The following is a 15,403-nucleotide window of genomic DNA, read 5'->3' as shown; positions in this document are numbered from 1 at the left end:
CCCTAACTGTGCAATTAGTTTTTTGTTTTATCTAGGTTTAATGCTTCATTTGTATGTCTAAAGATTCGATGCGATGTTTTTGAAAAAAAATATTTGGGAACTAAATAGGGCCTAAGCAACTGAAAATTTTGGAAACTACGAACGAAACTCTAACGCCAATAGAGTTCAATTTTACATGTCCCGGCAACAACAAAGGACAACAAATTGACTAGCGGGAAGGTAGAGCCCATAATGCATGGTCCAATTTAAAATAATTTCTTCTTTTCCATTTTTGCCAATAATTTTTCCACATCTTTCTCCATTTGCACTATTGACGAAATCAATTTGGACTTGCAATCGACCTTCACCCAAACTACTCTAATAGTGCATACAACCTCATGTTCAGTGCTCTGAAACCATTGGAAAAGAGACCAAAACAGGGATGAACTCCTCGTCATCTGGCTCTCTAAAGCTCTGATAGATCTTCTTTAGGCATGCAACAAACAAATTGAGCTGTTTAGTCTGTGATACGAGGGAAACGTTACTCAGCCGCAGGAAATAATCTCAGACCCAATGTCAAATTTCAACAACAATATGTTTGCTTGGGAATTTGAAGCAGGAGTGGGGATGACTACACAAAAGGTCCAAAAATCACAGCCAGATGATCGAGAAAAGAAACTCCTGAAAAATTCTCTCTTGTTATGTATGCAGCGAGTTACGAAGCACCAGGCATAACATTGACACCTGAATGTGTGGTGCATACATACTTTAGCACCGTTTGTGGGCATTCTGATCGTTCTTGTTCTTTTTGACATGACATGCTATTCTATAGTTCAGCTCATGGCTTGTAACATCCTGTAACAAGTTTGGATTATGTGCCACCAAGGAATTCTGATACTCGGGTTCGGTTTGGTATAGTTATTATCTCAGGTTGCGCATGTCTGATGATCTTGATTGAGCTGCACAATGTGTTCAGAGTGCATCTTTACCAGGAGATCAATTAACTGTTCTTCGACGTCATCCTCTTTGCTAGGCCTTCGCACCGTTGTCCTCCCATTGCTTGTGACCATCACAACTACATCTTTGTAGTTCGCTAGCTCGTTGGCAACCACGACGTTCATACCATACTTTCTCAAAGCCGCCTCTGCCTTCTCCAGAAGGATATCTGGGTCCGTCTCAAGCTGTAATTTGCAGGTATTAGGGGTTAGTGAGGCAGGTCTAGTCTTCTACACTATAGAAAATGAGATTTTTGAGAGTAACACAAGCAGAATGAAGGCAAAGTTTGAGTCTTTGTTTATTGCACAAAAAAAAAAAATTGAGCAACAGTAGCTCCCGATGGAAGTGTGAAAATACATCAAACTAACCTTGAAGGATACACAAAATGCTGAAGGAGCCCATTGTTTTCTCAGAATGAAAAGCATCTTTGGAACTTGATTGAGTTGCATGTTCAAAGGGCCACTTGCTGACTCGATTTTATGTTTAGCCTGCCAAAACATGTGTAAGGTATATATAATGACCAAGTCACCTGCAACTACTAGTGTATGGGGTGCAATATACATGAAACATCTGATAACAAGGAGTCCACTCCTATGCTAGCTAACTAGCATTTTGATACCAGAAAGAAAACCATATATCAATACATGGTTACTGAGTTTCCAGATTTTGCAATGGTATAAATCTAAAATGGTGCAAGTAAGAGGGATAAGATCTCTTAAACAAGGATCATCTGATTTAGGGAAAAAAACAGGCACCTATAATTTGCAATGACAAAGTCCATATAGAAGCCTACGAGCATCATTAACTGATACTCCCTCTGTCCCAGACAAAAACGAATTGTTGGGTTTGAATCTGAACATAGTGCTCCAGATTCAAACTCACAAGTGTTGGGATTTTCTGGGAAGGAGGGAGTGTACACCAAATGCAATGGACATACAGGCTACTTGTTTGTCTTACTATGAGAATTACACTGACATGATCAGAAGAGTAAAGCCTACCATGCTTTCCCATGGAACATAAAAGTCAGAAACTGCTGCAGCAAGGTAAAACATTCCTTGGCGTCCCAAGCAATTCATCGCTTCGGCTACCATTTGCAATAGCTGGAAAAACAAGCAGAACAGATATTTCAGATTCCTCATCAGTGTAACGGCATGCCCAAGGTTAATCTTCTTTTGTAGAAAATAACCAAAAATTTACAAGCTCCTATAACATCAGATATCTAAGACAGCCAAAAGTCTAATTTTTTTTTTCAAAATCCCTGCCACCTAACCACGTCCCTAACTCAACCACATAATGTAATGGAGCCAAACAGTGATTGAATTCTTTTTTAATAACAAAACATACAATAATATGTCTGATGAAACAAGGTACAAATATCCGTAATGGTTGCACTAGTAGATGTGTGAGCACAGATGCAATTGGGCTAGATACTTGGCCATTGTCCCATCTCACTCAATTGATGATTGACATTTTAGTTAATTGCTTCTCAAATATGTGTATATGCATTTCAATTATTAATTCAAGCAAATGAATGAGCATGGGCCAATCGGCCAGCACATCCAGACCCAGTTTGCATCACTGTGTAAGATTGACTGAGACCTCTGTTTCTTTAAGATTGCATGACTATGATAACATGTTTCTGTAGGAATAACGTGCAAAACCTGAAGGTACTCAAAGATAGTGGTGAAAGGAAGTTTCAACAATAGGCCTTCATCAATTGCCTGCAATCAAGGAGAACAAGCCACTGGTCACACTACTGTATCAATCTGACCTATAACTAGTTGTAACCAGTGCATGAGACAAGATTCATGGCGTACAAACAGAACTGCTTATACCTTCCGATAATTGCTTATCGCTGCCTTGACAACCGTGGCATGAGATTCTGGGACTGAGGTAAGTAACTTACATGAGAGTTTATCATTTAGTCTTTCTATTTCATATCAATTAAAGGTGATCTGAGTAAGAACGTCAAATATTAAATAAATGAAAAGAAAAGGAAAACAAGAAAAAACAACAGGTAACCTCAAAACTGGATTTGGTTCAGTTTGTATGACAGATAATTCAAGATCGATCCCCAAACCTTGGATATCTGATTCTTCACCAAGCTCGAATAAATCAAGAAAGGAATCCTCCGGAAGAAATCTACAGTAAGGTTGCTTGCTCCCACTACAAAGAGGCGCTCGCTGATGTCACTCACAACTCTTCCATGAAATGGTGCATCAGCTTGCAACAAACAAAGTGCAAAATGTATTTTTGACTGTCTACACAATGATCGTGAACTAGCCTGTGAACTCACCGACGATAGATGAAGATGACAGCGTATCCAGCTTGGAGAAAGTACCTGCATTTGGGGTACCAACATGCTGAAAATTGGCACGAACAGTTGCACGGAGGAAAGAAGAGGAGCAGCAAAGGAGGGAGCGAGGCATACTCGGTGGACGCGGCACCTCGCTGGCCGGAGCTGAAATTGTCGATGTAGCGGACGCAGCGCTGCTCGAGGGGCACCGTCGTGCCGCCGGAGGTGACGCAGACCACCCCGGCGAGCCCTCCCCCTCCGCTCCCTGTCACAGGGTCAACAGCTCAGCTACCTCGCGCTGTGGCGCATCGGAGCAGGGGAGAGGCAAGGGAGGGGACGGGACTCGCCGGCGGCGCTCTTGGAGTAGCGGGCGACGAAGCCGGCGATGTCCCCGGCGACGCGGCCCCGGTCGCGGAGCGGCGGCGCGGCGCGGTAGAAGGCCGCGGCCTCGCCCTCGGAGACTCCGCCCGCCGCGGCGCTCGGATCCGCGGCCATGATCGCTCTCGCGCTCGCGTTGCTGCCTTCTTCTTCTTCTGAGCGACGGGACTGCAGCGACGTCGCAAATGGGGACGAATCTCGTTTTCTTTGAAAGATCGCGAGATTCTGTGGAGCCAAAAGCAAAGCTAAAATAAAATAAAGTAAAAATAGAAGCTTTTGGATTTTCATCAACAAGAGGGAAAATCTGAAAGAACTCGATAAGATAATAAAGATTAGCTCTTGTGATAAGAAAATCTAGAAAAATATAATAGCTTGGATCAAAAGATCAATTCTTGATTACAAAAATATAAAAAACAGTATCTTTTATATGAAGAGATAATGTGATTTTGATTTATCAGGAATATAAATATATAATAGAATCTTAAGAAAATAGAATACTCTATCGGTACCAAAATAAACAAGATAAACAAGATATGATATGTCCATTCAGTAGAAGTCGTAGATTTGTTTATTTTGGATCATAGGAAGTAGCTCCTGTTCAAGAAAAGAGGGCTCCGTTGTTTTTTTTTTGGGAAGAAAATGCAAAAACATGTTTTGTTTGGATGGAAAATAATCTAGAGGTAAAACTTTCATATAGTCCATATTAACTTGAAAGCAAAATTGTAAAATAAATCATGATGAAAAAACAATAAAATCTAGTCGAAAATTAAGTTTAAAAATTCAAATTTTGGCTTATAAGCAGTTACAACTGCTAAACGATTGCAACCGATATGCCGATTTTGAACAAAATATGAGGAAAAAAATAATGAATCTTGAATATTTAAGTTTAATAAGGTAATGATATTTGGAATTTAATCAAAATCTGAAAAGATATTGACTTTGACCAAGGAGAGATCAGTTCTTGATTAGAAAATCTAAAAATAAATGATCAATACGAAAAAAAATATAATAGCGAATCTTGAAAATGGACATGTCCAATAATATCAACTAGAGATATATGATTTTGGTTTTGGGAAGAATATTTAAAAAATATCCGGATTAGGATCGGGGGATTTGAACCCGACGTGAATCGAACACGCAACCTTCTGATCTGGAGTCAGACGCGCTACCATTGCGCCACGGATCCGGCCTGTTAGTAGGCTCTACCAAAACCTTTAATAATTAATTGGAAATACGCCTTGTGCACGAATAGGCAGAGATGTAATACGCCTTTACTCCAGAGACACGAATAGAGTCTCCGCCATTACGTGTTTACGCTTTCTTCGAACAATCGCGTAATCTTTGAAGCCGCTAGCCGAGCCGCTTAAACCCTCGCTTCCCCCTTGGTCTCCTCCCCCCCGCAACTCCCAAACCCTCTCGCCTCCGCCCGCCCGCCGCCGCGAGCCCTTCGCCTGCTGCTGCTGCTGCCGCTGCCGCCACCGCCACCCTGCGTCGCGCAACACGGCGCCCTGTGGCTTCGGTTGCGGGGTGGGGGGAGGCGTAGCAGGAGGAGGGAGGCGGGCGGGGTCCAAGCTGAAGCGGCTCGCGAGGTCCATGGCGGTGGCGCCGCCGCCGCCGTCGTCGGCGCCGGCGCAGCAGCTCCGGCGGTTCCCGCCGCCACCGTGGCTGTCGTCTCCCTTCCGCCGCACCCGCTACCTGTCGCGCCCGGCCTTCGCCGGCGGAGGAAGGTAGTCGGATTTTTGTGTGTGTGTGTGCGCGTGTGTTGAATAAGCTTTTCGAGGTTGTTAGAATGTTCCTTTCATGGAGGTGGAGGAAACATGATCAGAAAGCTGTTGGGAAGTGCCTAATTAGTGATGAAAAACTAATAAAAACGTATTCTATGGATGCAGAGGGTGATGTCTTGGTTAATGGGTAGGTGTACGCTTGTGAAAATCACGTATTCTAATGTGGTGAATTAGACTGTGTAGGACTTGGGATAGATTTTTTTTCCACTTCATTATTGACTGGTCTGTTCGTAGGATAGCAGGGGCAGTAAAGAGGAGAGGAGGAAAAAGTAGAGTTAGGTTCTGTTCTTGTGTGTATGCCCTCGGTCGATTCATCTGCTCATTCACAGCGTAGCGCATGATTCTTATCAAATTGTTTCTTCTGGAAACGCGGTGTCGGTTTTATTCTCCCTTCTGGGCTCCTCATGCTGCTACTAATAGAAACAGTTCGGACCTTGCTCATACAATCCTCGGGACTACTATTGGTTAATCGTCGTCCTCCTTAGGGAAGGTAAACTAGACGAGACATGCAGTCTTTGTCAGCTCATTTGAGGTATTGTTGATAGCATTCCTTATGTAGTCACATTCCACTTCTATAGCAATATGATTATGCCTAGGTTCTATTGTCACTGACCTAAATGCTGTGCATTTACATTACTACCTGATGATTTCACATTGTTGGGTGCTTCTGATTATGCCTGGTTATAGTAATCAACCGAGTAGCTAGATTCTACTATCACTAACCTAAATGCCAAGCGTTTACCTTACTACCTGATGATGTCACATTGTTTGTGTGCTTCTTAACTTTGCAAATGGTTCTCACTCACAGGCAAGACTATTCTCCTAGTTCAGGCATGGGGGTTAGCAGAACTGGTGCTTTCAAGCTTGGATTGTATGCCAACTTAAATGTAAAAAGTAGCATACAAGAATGGGTGGATGAAACCAGGAGGATATATTTCCTCAGAACCACCAATAACGTCAAAAAGAACATCTCTAATGGCACTACTCCTTTGCGGGTTGGAAATCTACGCCATGACCCCTCAGAAGATCTCAGGAGTTCAAACTATCCTTCCTTGTATGATCTAAGAGAAAGAGGACCATCTAATTCAATTGTAAATAGAAATGTCGATACAGATTTGGCTAAGCATCCTGTGATATATCAGTCAGCCCATGCTGTGCCTGCCCCATTCAGTATTGTCAATAATGATATGAAACCACTGAACACACCTAATGGCTCTAGTGCAGAAATCCCTTGGCACGATTCTCCCACGGTGGATTCTTCTCTGCCTAAAGTTTCCAAGTCAGAGACAACTTTGGTGGTTAATAAAGCTAATGTTATCCCTGACAAAAAGGAGCACAAACACATTGTGAGGAAAGTGACTCCAAATATCCCAGACAAAACGTCCTTGACCAGTGAGGCAATAAATGCACGGAAGGTGCTTGCTGCCATCTATGACAAAGTTTTGGTTGTCGACAATGTTGAGTCAGCTAGGAGTGTTGTTAAGCTGCTTACTACAAAGTACAGAGGCTTTATTCATGCATGTGACACAGAGGTATTTCGCCAAAAGCCTGCTTGAGTTCTATTATCAGTATATCAGTTTTTTGCTATGTTATCTAGGTTTTAGCGAGTAACGCCTCACAAATTTGTGTTTATCAAAGAAGTGTATTTCTGATAGGTACTACTATGGTATCTTGTTTGGTCCTCAATTACTGCTGATATCAAGTGTTTGTTGTTAGATTATGCTTTCTTCCATGTATCTTCTCTGACAATGTAAGTTGCAGAGTTTACAGAAGATGTCATGAAAAATGTAAAATATTAAATGCTAATAATAATCATTGGTTTCTTTTAGTTACATGATCTAACATGCTCATTTTCTACTTCTTGGGTACCAAGCTTTGCTCAGAATTATTTACAACTTTATTGCATATCAAACAACAAATGTACATTCTAATTTAGGATAGTACAATATTATGCAGGTGGCGAATATTGATGTCAAAGAAGAGACACCAGTTGGTCATGGAGAAGTAATATGCTTTAGTATCTATTCAGGACATTTTGATGGACAGGCTGATTTTGGAAATGGCAAAACATGCATATGGGTAGATGTGCTTGATGGTGGAAGGGATGTTCTAATGGAGTTTGCTCCTTTCTTTGAAGATCCATCTATCAAAAAGGTTTACTTTCAATTCCTTCATTTATCTTGGAGTAAATTAAATGTGGTTACCTTTTCCCTCTATGCGCTGGATGAAATATAGAAGTGCAATACTTCCTTTTGCCTTTTTCTATTACCACTGTAGTTTTGTTACTTTAGATTAGTCTTAGTTTGGAGCAAATTGTACTACCAACCATTTCCTATTACTTTTAAACTACACTTCAACATTAACAATAACTAATATAGTTCACAACTCCCTCTGTCCACAAATATAAGGGATTTTGGGCACTTTTGGAGAGATTAAGAAGAGGAAAGACTATGATGCCCCTCAATAAATTAGGGGTGGTTGGAGAGTGGGAGGGTGGTTGGGGCCTTGTGGGTAAAATTGAAAGATGGTTGAATGATAGATGATTGATGGGACAAGTAGTACCCTGAAATCCCTTATATTATGGACAAAGGGTGAGCCCCAAAATCTCTTATATTTATGGATAGATGGGGGTAGTTTATAATTATACAGTTTGCATGATTCTCAACACCATGAAATTGTGGATTTATAACAAAAAAAAAACATCCTACCTGATCCCCTGCCAAAACCTACCCAAGAGTGATAATGTGAATGGACTACCTTAAGATTATTGTTTTAACCAAATGCTAAAAATGAAAGTACGTTTTGAGATTAATCTACAAATATGATTTTCTTGTATCCAATCTAAATAGTTAAAAGATATTGATGCTCAAATTTTTAAAGATTGACTTCAAACAAACCCGATTTTTTTTTTACTGGATGGTATAGTACTTTGGAGACATATACACCTATGAGTATTAATGCTCAAAGATTGACTTAATGTATGTCCAAAGCAACATGTTTTCATGACTGGAGCCCAGAGGGAGTATGAAATTAAGATGCTAATTAGTTGTTTCAGCCTTCAAGCCATTACTGTGCAGTTTGGAATAAAAACTACAGATCAATCATGACATCAACTATTATTATATTTGGTTTTTCTTGCTTGCCTGAAGTTACCTGTTTTTTTCTCCTCATCATGTAGGTTTGGCATAACTATAGCTTTGATAGCCATATCATTGAAAACTGTGGAATCAAGCTTGCTGGATTTCATGCTGATACAATGCATCTTGCACGCCTATGGGATTCTTCCAGGAGAACTGATGGTGGGTATTCACTTGAAGGACTAACAAATGATCAGAGAGTCATGGACACTGTTCTGAAGGATTTACCTAAAACTGGAAAGATGTCAATGAAAACTATCTTTGGTCGGAAAAAGGTCAGGAAAGATGGATCGGAAGGGAAAATCATATCCATTGAGCCAGTTGAAAAGTTACAAAGGGAGGATAGAGAGTTGTGGATTTGCTATTCTTCACTAGATTCAATGAGTACATTAAAGCTTTATGAAAGCTTGAAAAACAAGCTTGAAGCAAAGGAGTGGATTTTTGATGGTTGCCCTAGAGGAACAATGTACGATTTCTACGAAGAGTATTGGCGTCCCTTTGGTGCCCTTCTTGTAAAGATGGAAACAGAGGGAATGCTTGTTGACCGTGCTTACCTTTCAGAGATTGAGAAAGCTGCTGTTGCTGAACGAAAATTAGCTGCAAACAAGTTTCGGAACTGGGCATCTAAATATTGTCCTGATGCCAAGTACATGAATGTGAATAGTGATACTCAAATTCGGCAACTTTTCTTTGCTGGCATCGAAAATAGGTATTTCGACCACCTTGCTTGATATCTTTGTTTTGTTAGCATTACTGCATTAATCTTAGCCTTAGGCCCTAATATGATCACTGAATCATAGTGCGGAAAAACACTGACCGATAGATGAAGATGCCATTAGTGCCATGGAAGAAGTTGTAGTGCGTGTGGTAGTGGTGCGTGTGATGGAGACATGCGGGTGGCGATGGCCCTCAGAGTGCCACCTGCACTGTCTGGAGATGGTGATGGGCATCACCGTAGAACGACGAAGAGATTAGCCCTTCGGTCTCCTCGTGCACTGATGATCGAGGGTTTTTGTTTTGGGATGAGAGTTATCGTACGTAGATCATACCTAGTACAAGCCTGCCTCTCCCTTTTAATATAGCGCAAGAGGACATCGAGGGCAAATCCGTTATGGAGTATGGTGCGCGTCCGATCATCGCGCGTGAGTGAGGAACGTGCGCAACGGCAGCATTGGCAGTGTGCCAGTGTGCGACTCGTTCTTCTCGTTAGTGGCGCGTGGGTGTGGGCGTGGGTGGGCTCTTTCTCTTTGACATGTTTGTCTTCTTGATTTGCATATACTCTGTGCCAATATGTCTTTTTGAGCATGTCATTTTGGGAATGGTTGCAAAAGGATATCGTTGATTTTTGCACTAGTTCGCATTAAAACCATTAATTGCTTGCTGTTCATTATATTCAATGGTGGATACATGGTTTACATAGGATAGCAACCATTCTTTCGTGTCCAGGACGAATAACTCTTTGCAACAAGAGTGGGAAAAGGAGGGAGAATCTTTCTATGCTTTCCATCATTCCATGTGTGCTATTCATTTCTTTTGTGTAATTTCTAATAATAAATTAATAACTGCGAGTTATTGCTTTGTGTAATTCCTGTGAAAAGAGAAACTGATTTTTTTTACATTTGTACCTTCTTATCATTGCTTACTATAATTTTTAGGAGTTGTTAATTGCACAAATCTTTGTGGCAGAAATAAGCTTGGTGAAACTTGGCCACAAAGTAAAACGTTTAAAGTACCAAATGATGAAAACATAGCTACAGAGGGCAAGAAGACTTCAAAGTCTCGCACGATCAAACTTTTCAGTATTGTGGAAGATCTTAAAATTGATATGTTTACCCCGAGTGGCTGGCCTTCAGTCAGTGGGGACGCATTGAGGAGTTTGGCTGGTAAAATACCCACAGATCATATATATAAGATTGATGATGACCAAGAGTTTGGTGAAGATGGGAGCAATTTGGAACTTACGGAGCAGGATGTAGAAGACTCTTCCCCATATGGAACTGCATATGAAGCGTTTGGTGGAGGAAAGAAGGGAAGGGAAGCATGTCATGCCATTGCTGCTCTATGTGAAATCTGCTCTATTGACAAGTTGATATCCAGCTTCATTATTCCATTGCAGGTGAGCCAGGATCTTACTCACAGATTCAAGTTGTCATTCTGGACAACAAATTGCATGCACCGATAAATGATAATGCAAATCAAGTTGTGCTGGTGTGCTATGTCCTGAGTCCTGACAACTCCAATGTTTTTCCACCTCATGTGCTTGAAACTTTTGAGCTGCAGCATGCACCATAAAATGTTGCAATTTGCTCAGCATGCAATTTTTTTAGGGGAAGTATGGAACTTTGTTAAATTCAGTATCAGTCATCCATCACGTTTGAATTTTGGTTCTTTGATGTTTGATATCATTATTTGGCAATTTAATACTTTGGTTATACCATGATTGGTCGCTTGTCAGTTTTGACTTTTTGAGATATATTTTGAGGCTTAAGGGTGCTAATGCTGTAGATTTCATGCTGCTCTAACCTATGTAGTGTGTGTGTGAGGGACAACTATGGTGTACCTGAAGGGAAAGGGTTAAAGTTTTTGTTAATTACATTTTTTTTGAGGCATTGTTAACTACATTTGAGCAGTTCATTATACAAATTGTCTCAGCTCTAGGTTGCACCTACTGTTTGAGTCTTGACTCCTCTTTATCCATGATAGGGAGATCGTATATCATGTAATGAAGGGCGCGTTCACTGTTCTTTAAATATAAATACTGAAACTGGACGTTTGTCAGCACGAACACCAAACTTACAGGTATGCCTCTTTGACATTATTTTGGAATATTGCATCAGTATCTCACAGTTCACATATGGTTGTCAATAAACACACTATTGTCAAGTAAAGGATGAAAAAAGAACAAATGGTCTGTAAGTTCTTGCAAGACAAAAGAAAGTTGTTGCAGATTGCCATCAGGAACTTCTCAGTTCTCACTGATTTGCCTGGTTTGAGTACTTACTGTGTATATAAGCAGTAAGAGTCACTATATGAGTGTTTTCCAGGCATTCTTGTTTTTGTGCATAAACTTGCCACCATGACTGCTACAAAAGGGCTTCATGGACTAAGCAACTAAAGTTGCATATGCTACAGTTTCGATTTTTCAGGAACTAATGATAGCTTCAAACTTCCGCATTACCAGTTGCAATACAAATAAAATGCTCTGTAGAAATATGATAGGAATGATGAAATGGACCTGGCTTACCGTCCGGTAACTTATTTTGTGTAACCAGCCTCAGGCATCAGGATGCACATTTGAATTCTTCATTAGCCCTTGAGCTGTCTGATATTTCAGGATTTTTGATGATTACGATGCTCCATCATCATGGGTGTTTGGACCCTTGCTAAATTTGTTATTACTTCTGACAAATGCTTCAATTTTAATAGTTTGAGTGGTGCTAAATTTGTTATTACTTCTGCAGTATTTGGCTTGTTCTGCACATATTATTTTTTGAACTAAGTATATCTACCTTGCAGAATCAACCTGCTCTTGAAAAGGATAGGTATAAGATTCGCCAAGCTTTCGTGGCAGCTCCAGGAAACACACTTATTGTTGCTGATTATGGCCAAGTATGCTTAGTGGTTCTCAATAGCAAGTTTTGTGACTACGCTTAGCAGTTCCACCTTATGAAGGGTCTTTTTTTCATGTAGCTGGAACTGAGGATCTTAGCACATCTTACTAATTGTAAAAGCATGCTGGAAGCTTTCAAGGCTGGCGGTGACTTTCATTCTAGGACAGCCATGAATATGTACCAGCATATTCGTGATGCTGTTGAAGAAAAGAAAGTTCTGCTTGAATGGCATCCTCAACCAGGTCAAGAGAAACCCCCAGTGCCATTATTGAAGGTACTGTCACTAACTTTTTCTGTCAGCAGATTATCTCTTGAAGTTATACTTGATTTCATTTGAATTACGTAAGATTATATGTGGTCCTATTTGCTTTATTGTGATAAGATGCAATATGGTTAACTTCATTTGTAGTTCATACTGTCAAATTATAATTCTTTTTAAGTGATTGAGAAATATAACTTCTAACATGTGAATGATGTGACAGTTGTGCCTGGTCGGGAGCTCCACTTAATTTGTCCGTTAACATGGATAATTGTTTCATCCAAAGATAATATGGATATTTAGCAACCTCACTTGTCATACATTACATGTTATACAACCTCATGTTTCTTTCTGCTTTGAAGTTGCATAGAGTATTAGAGTTTTTATCAATTGTTATTGGGCATATATCTTCTAGTACTGTTTTTAATATTTAATCTCCCGGTAGATTGGTAATGAGGGTAATATACTAATTGTCATGGAGTTGAACGAAACTTGATGTCTTTAGGATGCTTTTGGTGCTGAGAGGAGGAAAGCTAAAATGCTCAATTTCTCCATTGCATATGGAAAGACTGCTGTTGGGCTATCTCGGGATTGGAAGGTATGGGCTTCTATTCCTACAGGCTTATGCATGCATTTGTCATCTTCATTGTTGTGCAGTTTTTGTTGTTTGGTTTGATCTTGTTTTTGTGCTCAATATTATCACATATTATTTTATAAAAGTTTTGTTGCAATCAGTTCTGGAGCTATAGCTTATTAGCTTATTGTCTTACCAGGTTTCTGTTAGGGAGGCAAGGGATACACTCAAACTTTGGTATAGAGATAGAAAGGAAGTTTCAGCTTGGCAAAAGACACAGAAAGCGCTTGCATTTGAAAAATGTGAAGTTTACACTTTGCTCGGGCGGTCACGCCAGTTTCCTAGCATGACTCATGCAGGTCCTGGTCAAAAAGGTCATGTCGAGCGAGCTGCCATAAATGCACCTGTGCAGGTAATTTCTTACTAGTTATGGCACAATTATATTTTTGTCATGATTCATGTTCAGTTTTGGGTGTATAAAGTCTTTGTGATACACAGGGCAGTGCAGCAGATGTTGCTATGTGTGCAATGCTTGAGATAGAAAGAAATGCTCGCCTCAAGGAGCTTGGTTGGAGACTCCTGTTGCAGGTTGATGACAATAACACTCCTTAACCTTACAATGATAAGTAATTAGGCTAGTAATTGTAAAAATAGGCACAGACTCATCAGGGACACCATGGTTTCTTTCGTTTGAAAGAATTAGGCAAAGCAAGATTTACATCATATTTGATAACTACGTTTTTTTGTTCTTCAGAGTATTTTATCTTGATCCCCAGAATGAACTTGTTCATTGCCCTGAAATGCTGCCTGTGATTTTCAGGTCCATGATGAAGTGATATTGGAAGGGCCTACAGAATCTGCTGAAGTGGCCAAGGCCATCGTCGTAGATTGCATGTCCAAGCCTTTCTATGGAACCAACATCCTGAAGGTCGACCTAGCTGTCGACGCCAAGTATGCGAAGAGTTGGTATGCTGCCAAATAGAATCCACACCCATTTCTTCTGCCCAATCCATGGCCATATGAACGCATTCGTCTGCCTCAAAAGTGCATCGCCGATGCGACGAAGACTCTGTCCAACCGTCCATCCTGACGAAATACAGCGGACTGAGCCAGCATTACCTGGGCAAGCCGCTCCAGGACTTGAAGTGCCACCCCCCAGCGCCGCCCACAAGAAGATGACACGTCCATTTTTTTTGGTGGCAGAGGCAGAGCATCCAATAACCGAAAGACTGAAGACTCGCTAGCGCTGGCAGTGGCTGAATGTACACTAGTAGTAGTCTGTCTGATAGCTTAGAATGGATGTGACTGTAGATACCCAGTAGATACTGACCTGTGTACCGAGACTTTAGGTACTTGATCATGAAGGAAGTGCAGAAGCATGTCGTTTTTGTCCATAAGACCTGTTCAGCATGCTGACATAATATTGTTATTGTTATTCGCAGTGGCATTTTGTTTTTCCTGGTATTTTTATATGCAGTAGCTAAATACAGGTGCTTTCTTATGGTAAAAAGGAATACCATAATAACGCTTAAAATAAGTAAAATATATTTTCATGAAATATTTTATCTTTTTTTGCTATAAAAAATACTAATCTTAATTTAATTTAAATCCATTTAGATTTAGTTGTATGTAATACTCTCTATCCTAAAATAGATAAACATAGTATTGAATATAACATATTTATCATAAATTTGAACATTAGATTTATTTATTTTGAGATGTATGGAGTACACTAATAGTAAATTTAATAGTATAGCCGACTGTTGTCTATAAATTGTCTATAGCCAGCTTAATAGTTAATTTCTACGATAGTTATATACTACACAATTAATATGCGGTCCTATTTATTATATACATGTGTCTTAGAGTTCGTGCTACAACTGGGTCGCTGCTCTTCTTTCGAGCAAAACTAATAATATAGTCAACAAGCTGGCTATAAGACTCCTTGTAGTATTCTTTTAGCCCACCTAATGTGTCTTAGAGTTCGTGCTACAACTGGCTCGCTGCTCTTCTTTCGAGCAAAACTAATAATATAGTCAACAAGCTGGCTATAAGACTTCTTGTAGTATTCTTTTAGCCCACCTATATAGTAGTTAACTCTTTATTATTAATGTAGGATCTACATATCTCTCTCACATAATTTTCTGGTTATTGTATCCAAGTTGACTATAAGATTATAGCCCATTACTGCTCTCTTTTCTCCCCTCTCTCCTCCACATAAGCATTTAGCCAGCTTATAGCCTGCTATTATACTTGATCTTCTCATCTCTTATCACATTAAAATATGTTTATAGCTAGCTTATAGTGCTATCATACCTACTATAAGGTTAAGGCAATACGTAAAATCCAGTGGGAAGGATGTTCACTGCTACCTATTATTATTGTAGTC

At 40.2% G+C, this 15,403-nt stretch overlaps 2 protein-coding genes and 1 non-coding gene across 3 annotated transcripts; 1 reads left to right on the top strand and 2 right to left on the bottom strand.

The window, feature by feature from the left end:
- Window positions 1-790: 790 nt before the first annotated feature.
- LOC102705934 (phosphopantothenate--cysteine ligase 2) lies at window positions 791-3,884 on the bottom strand. Its single transcript, XM_040527137.1, has 9 exons — window positions 3,619-3,884; window positions 3,407-3,536; window positions 3,272-3,316; window positions 3,056-3,141; window positions 2,811-2,863; window positions 2,637-2,696; window positions 1,974-2,075; window positions 1,344-1,463; window positions 791-1,160 (listed from the first exon to the last, which is right to left on the bottom strand). The coding sequence occupies exons 1-9, from the start codon at window positions 3,764-3,766 to the stop codon at window positions 906-908; spliced, it is 999 nt and encodes a 332-aa protein (XP_040383071.1). The 5' UTR covers window positions 3,767-3,884; the 3' UTR covers window positions 791-905.
- An 879-nt stretch (window positions 3,885-4,763) lies between these two features.
- TRNAW-CCA lies at window positions 4,764-4,835 on the bottom strand. The gene has a single exon. It is a non-coding gene; the product is annotated as a tRNA-Trp (tRNA).
- A 335-nt stretch (window positions 4,836-5,170) lies between these two features.
- On the top strand, window positions 5,171-14,498 carry LOC102705651 (DNA polymerase I A, chloroplastic). Its single transcript, XM_015840662.2, has 12 exons — window positions 5,171-5,376; window positions 6,242-6,965; window positions 7,390-7,587; window positions 8,612-9,279; window positions 10,257-10,686; window positions 11,274-11,369; window positions 12,087-12,179; window positions 12,261-12,455; window positions 12,946-13,038; window positions 13,214-13,426; window positions 13,513-13,602; window positions 13,835-14,498. The coding sequence occupies exons 1-12, from the start codon at window positions 5,243-5,245 to the stop codon at window positions 13,994-13,996; spliced, it is 3,096 nt and encodes a 1,031-aa protein (XP_015696148.2). The 5' UTR covers window positions 5,171-5,242; the 3' UTR covers window positions 13,997-14,498.
- Window positions 14,499-15,403: the final 905 nt, after the last annotated feature.

The sequence above is a fragment of the Oryza brachyantha genome, chromosome 8 (genome assembly GCF_000231095.2).
Source record: "Oryza brachyantha chromosome 8, ObraRS2, whole genome shotgun sequence".
In the NCBI taxonomy this organism is placed as follows: domain Eukaryota; kingdom Viridiplantae; phylum Streptophyta; class Magnoliopsida; order Poales; family Poaceae; genus Oryza; species Oryza brachyantha.
This window is presented reverse-complemented; position numbering and strand designations above follow the sequence as displayed.

What these genes read in the sequence shown, in the direction of transcription:
- LOC102705934 (XM_040527137.1), bottom strand. Translation starts at nt 3,766, where the DNA reads ATGGCCGCGGATCCGAGCGCCGCGGCGGGCGGAGTCTCCGAGGGCGAG. An exon ending in CGATAAGCAATTATCGGAAG is followed by an intron (nt 2,697 to 2,810) that starts GTATAAGCAGTT and finishes CCTTGATTGCAG; the next exon opens with GCAATTGATGAAGGCCTATT. An exon ending in CATTTTGTGTATCCTTCAAG is followed by an intron (nt 1,161 to 1,343) that starts GTTAGTTTGATG and finishes TGCAAATTACAG; the next exon opens with CTTGAGACGGACCCAGATAT.
- LOC102705651 (XM_015840662.2), top strand. Translation starts at nt 5,243, where the DNA reads ATGGCGGTGGCGCCGCCGCCGCCGTCGTCGGCGCCGGCGCAGCAGCTC. An exon ending in GGCTATCTCGGGATTGGAAG is followed by an intron (nt 13,039 to 13,213) that starts GTATGGGCTTCT and finishes TTGTCTTACCAG; the next exon opens with GTTTCTGTTAGGGAGGCAAG. An exon ending in GTTGGAGACTCCTGTTGCAG is followed by an intron (nt 13,603 to 13,834) that starts GTTGATGACAAT and finishes TGTGATTTTCAG; the next exon opens with GTCCATGATGAAGTGATATT.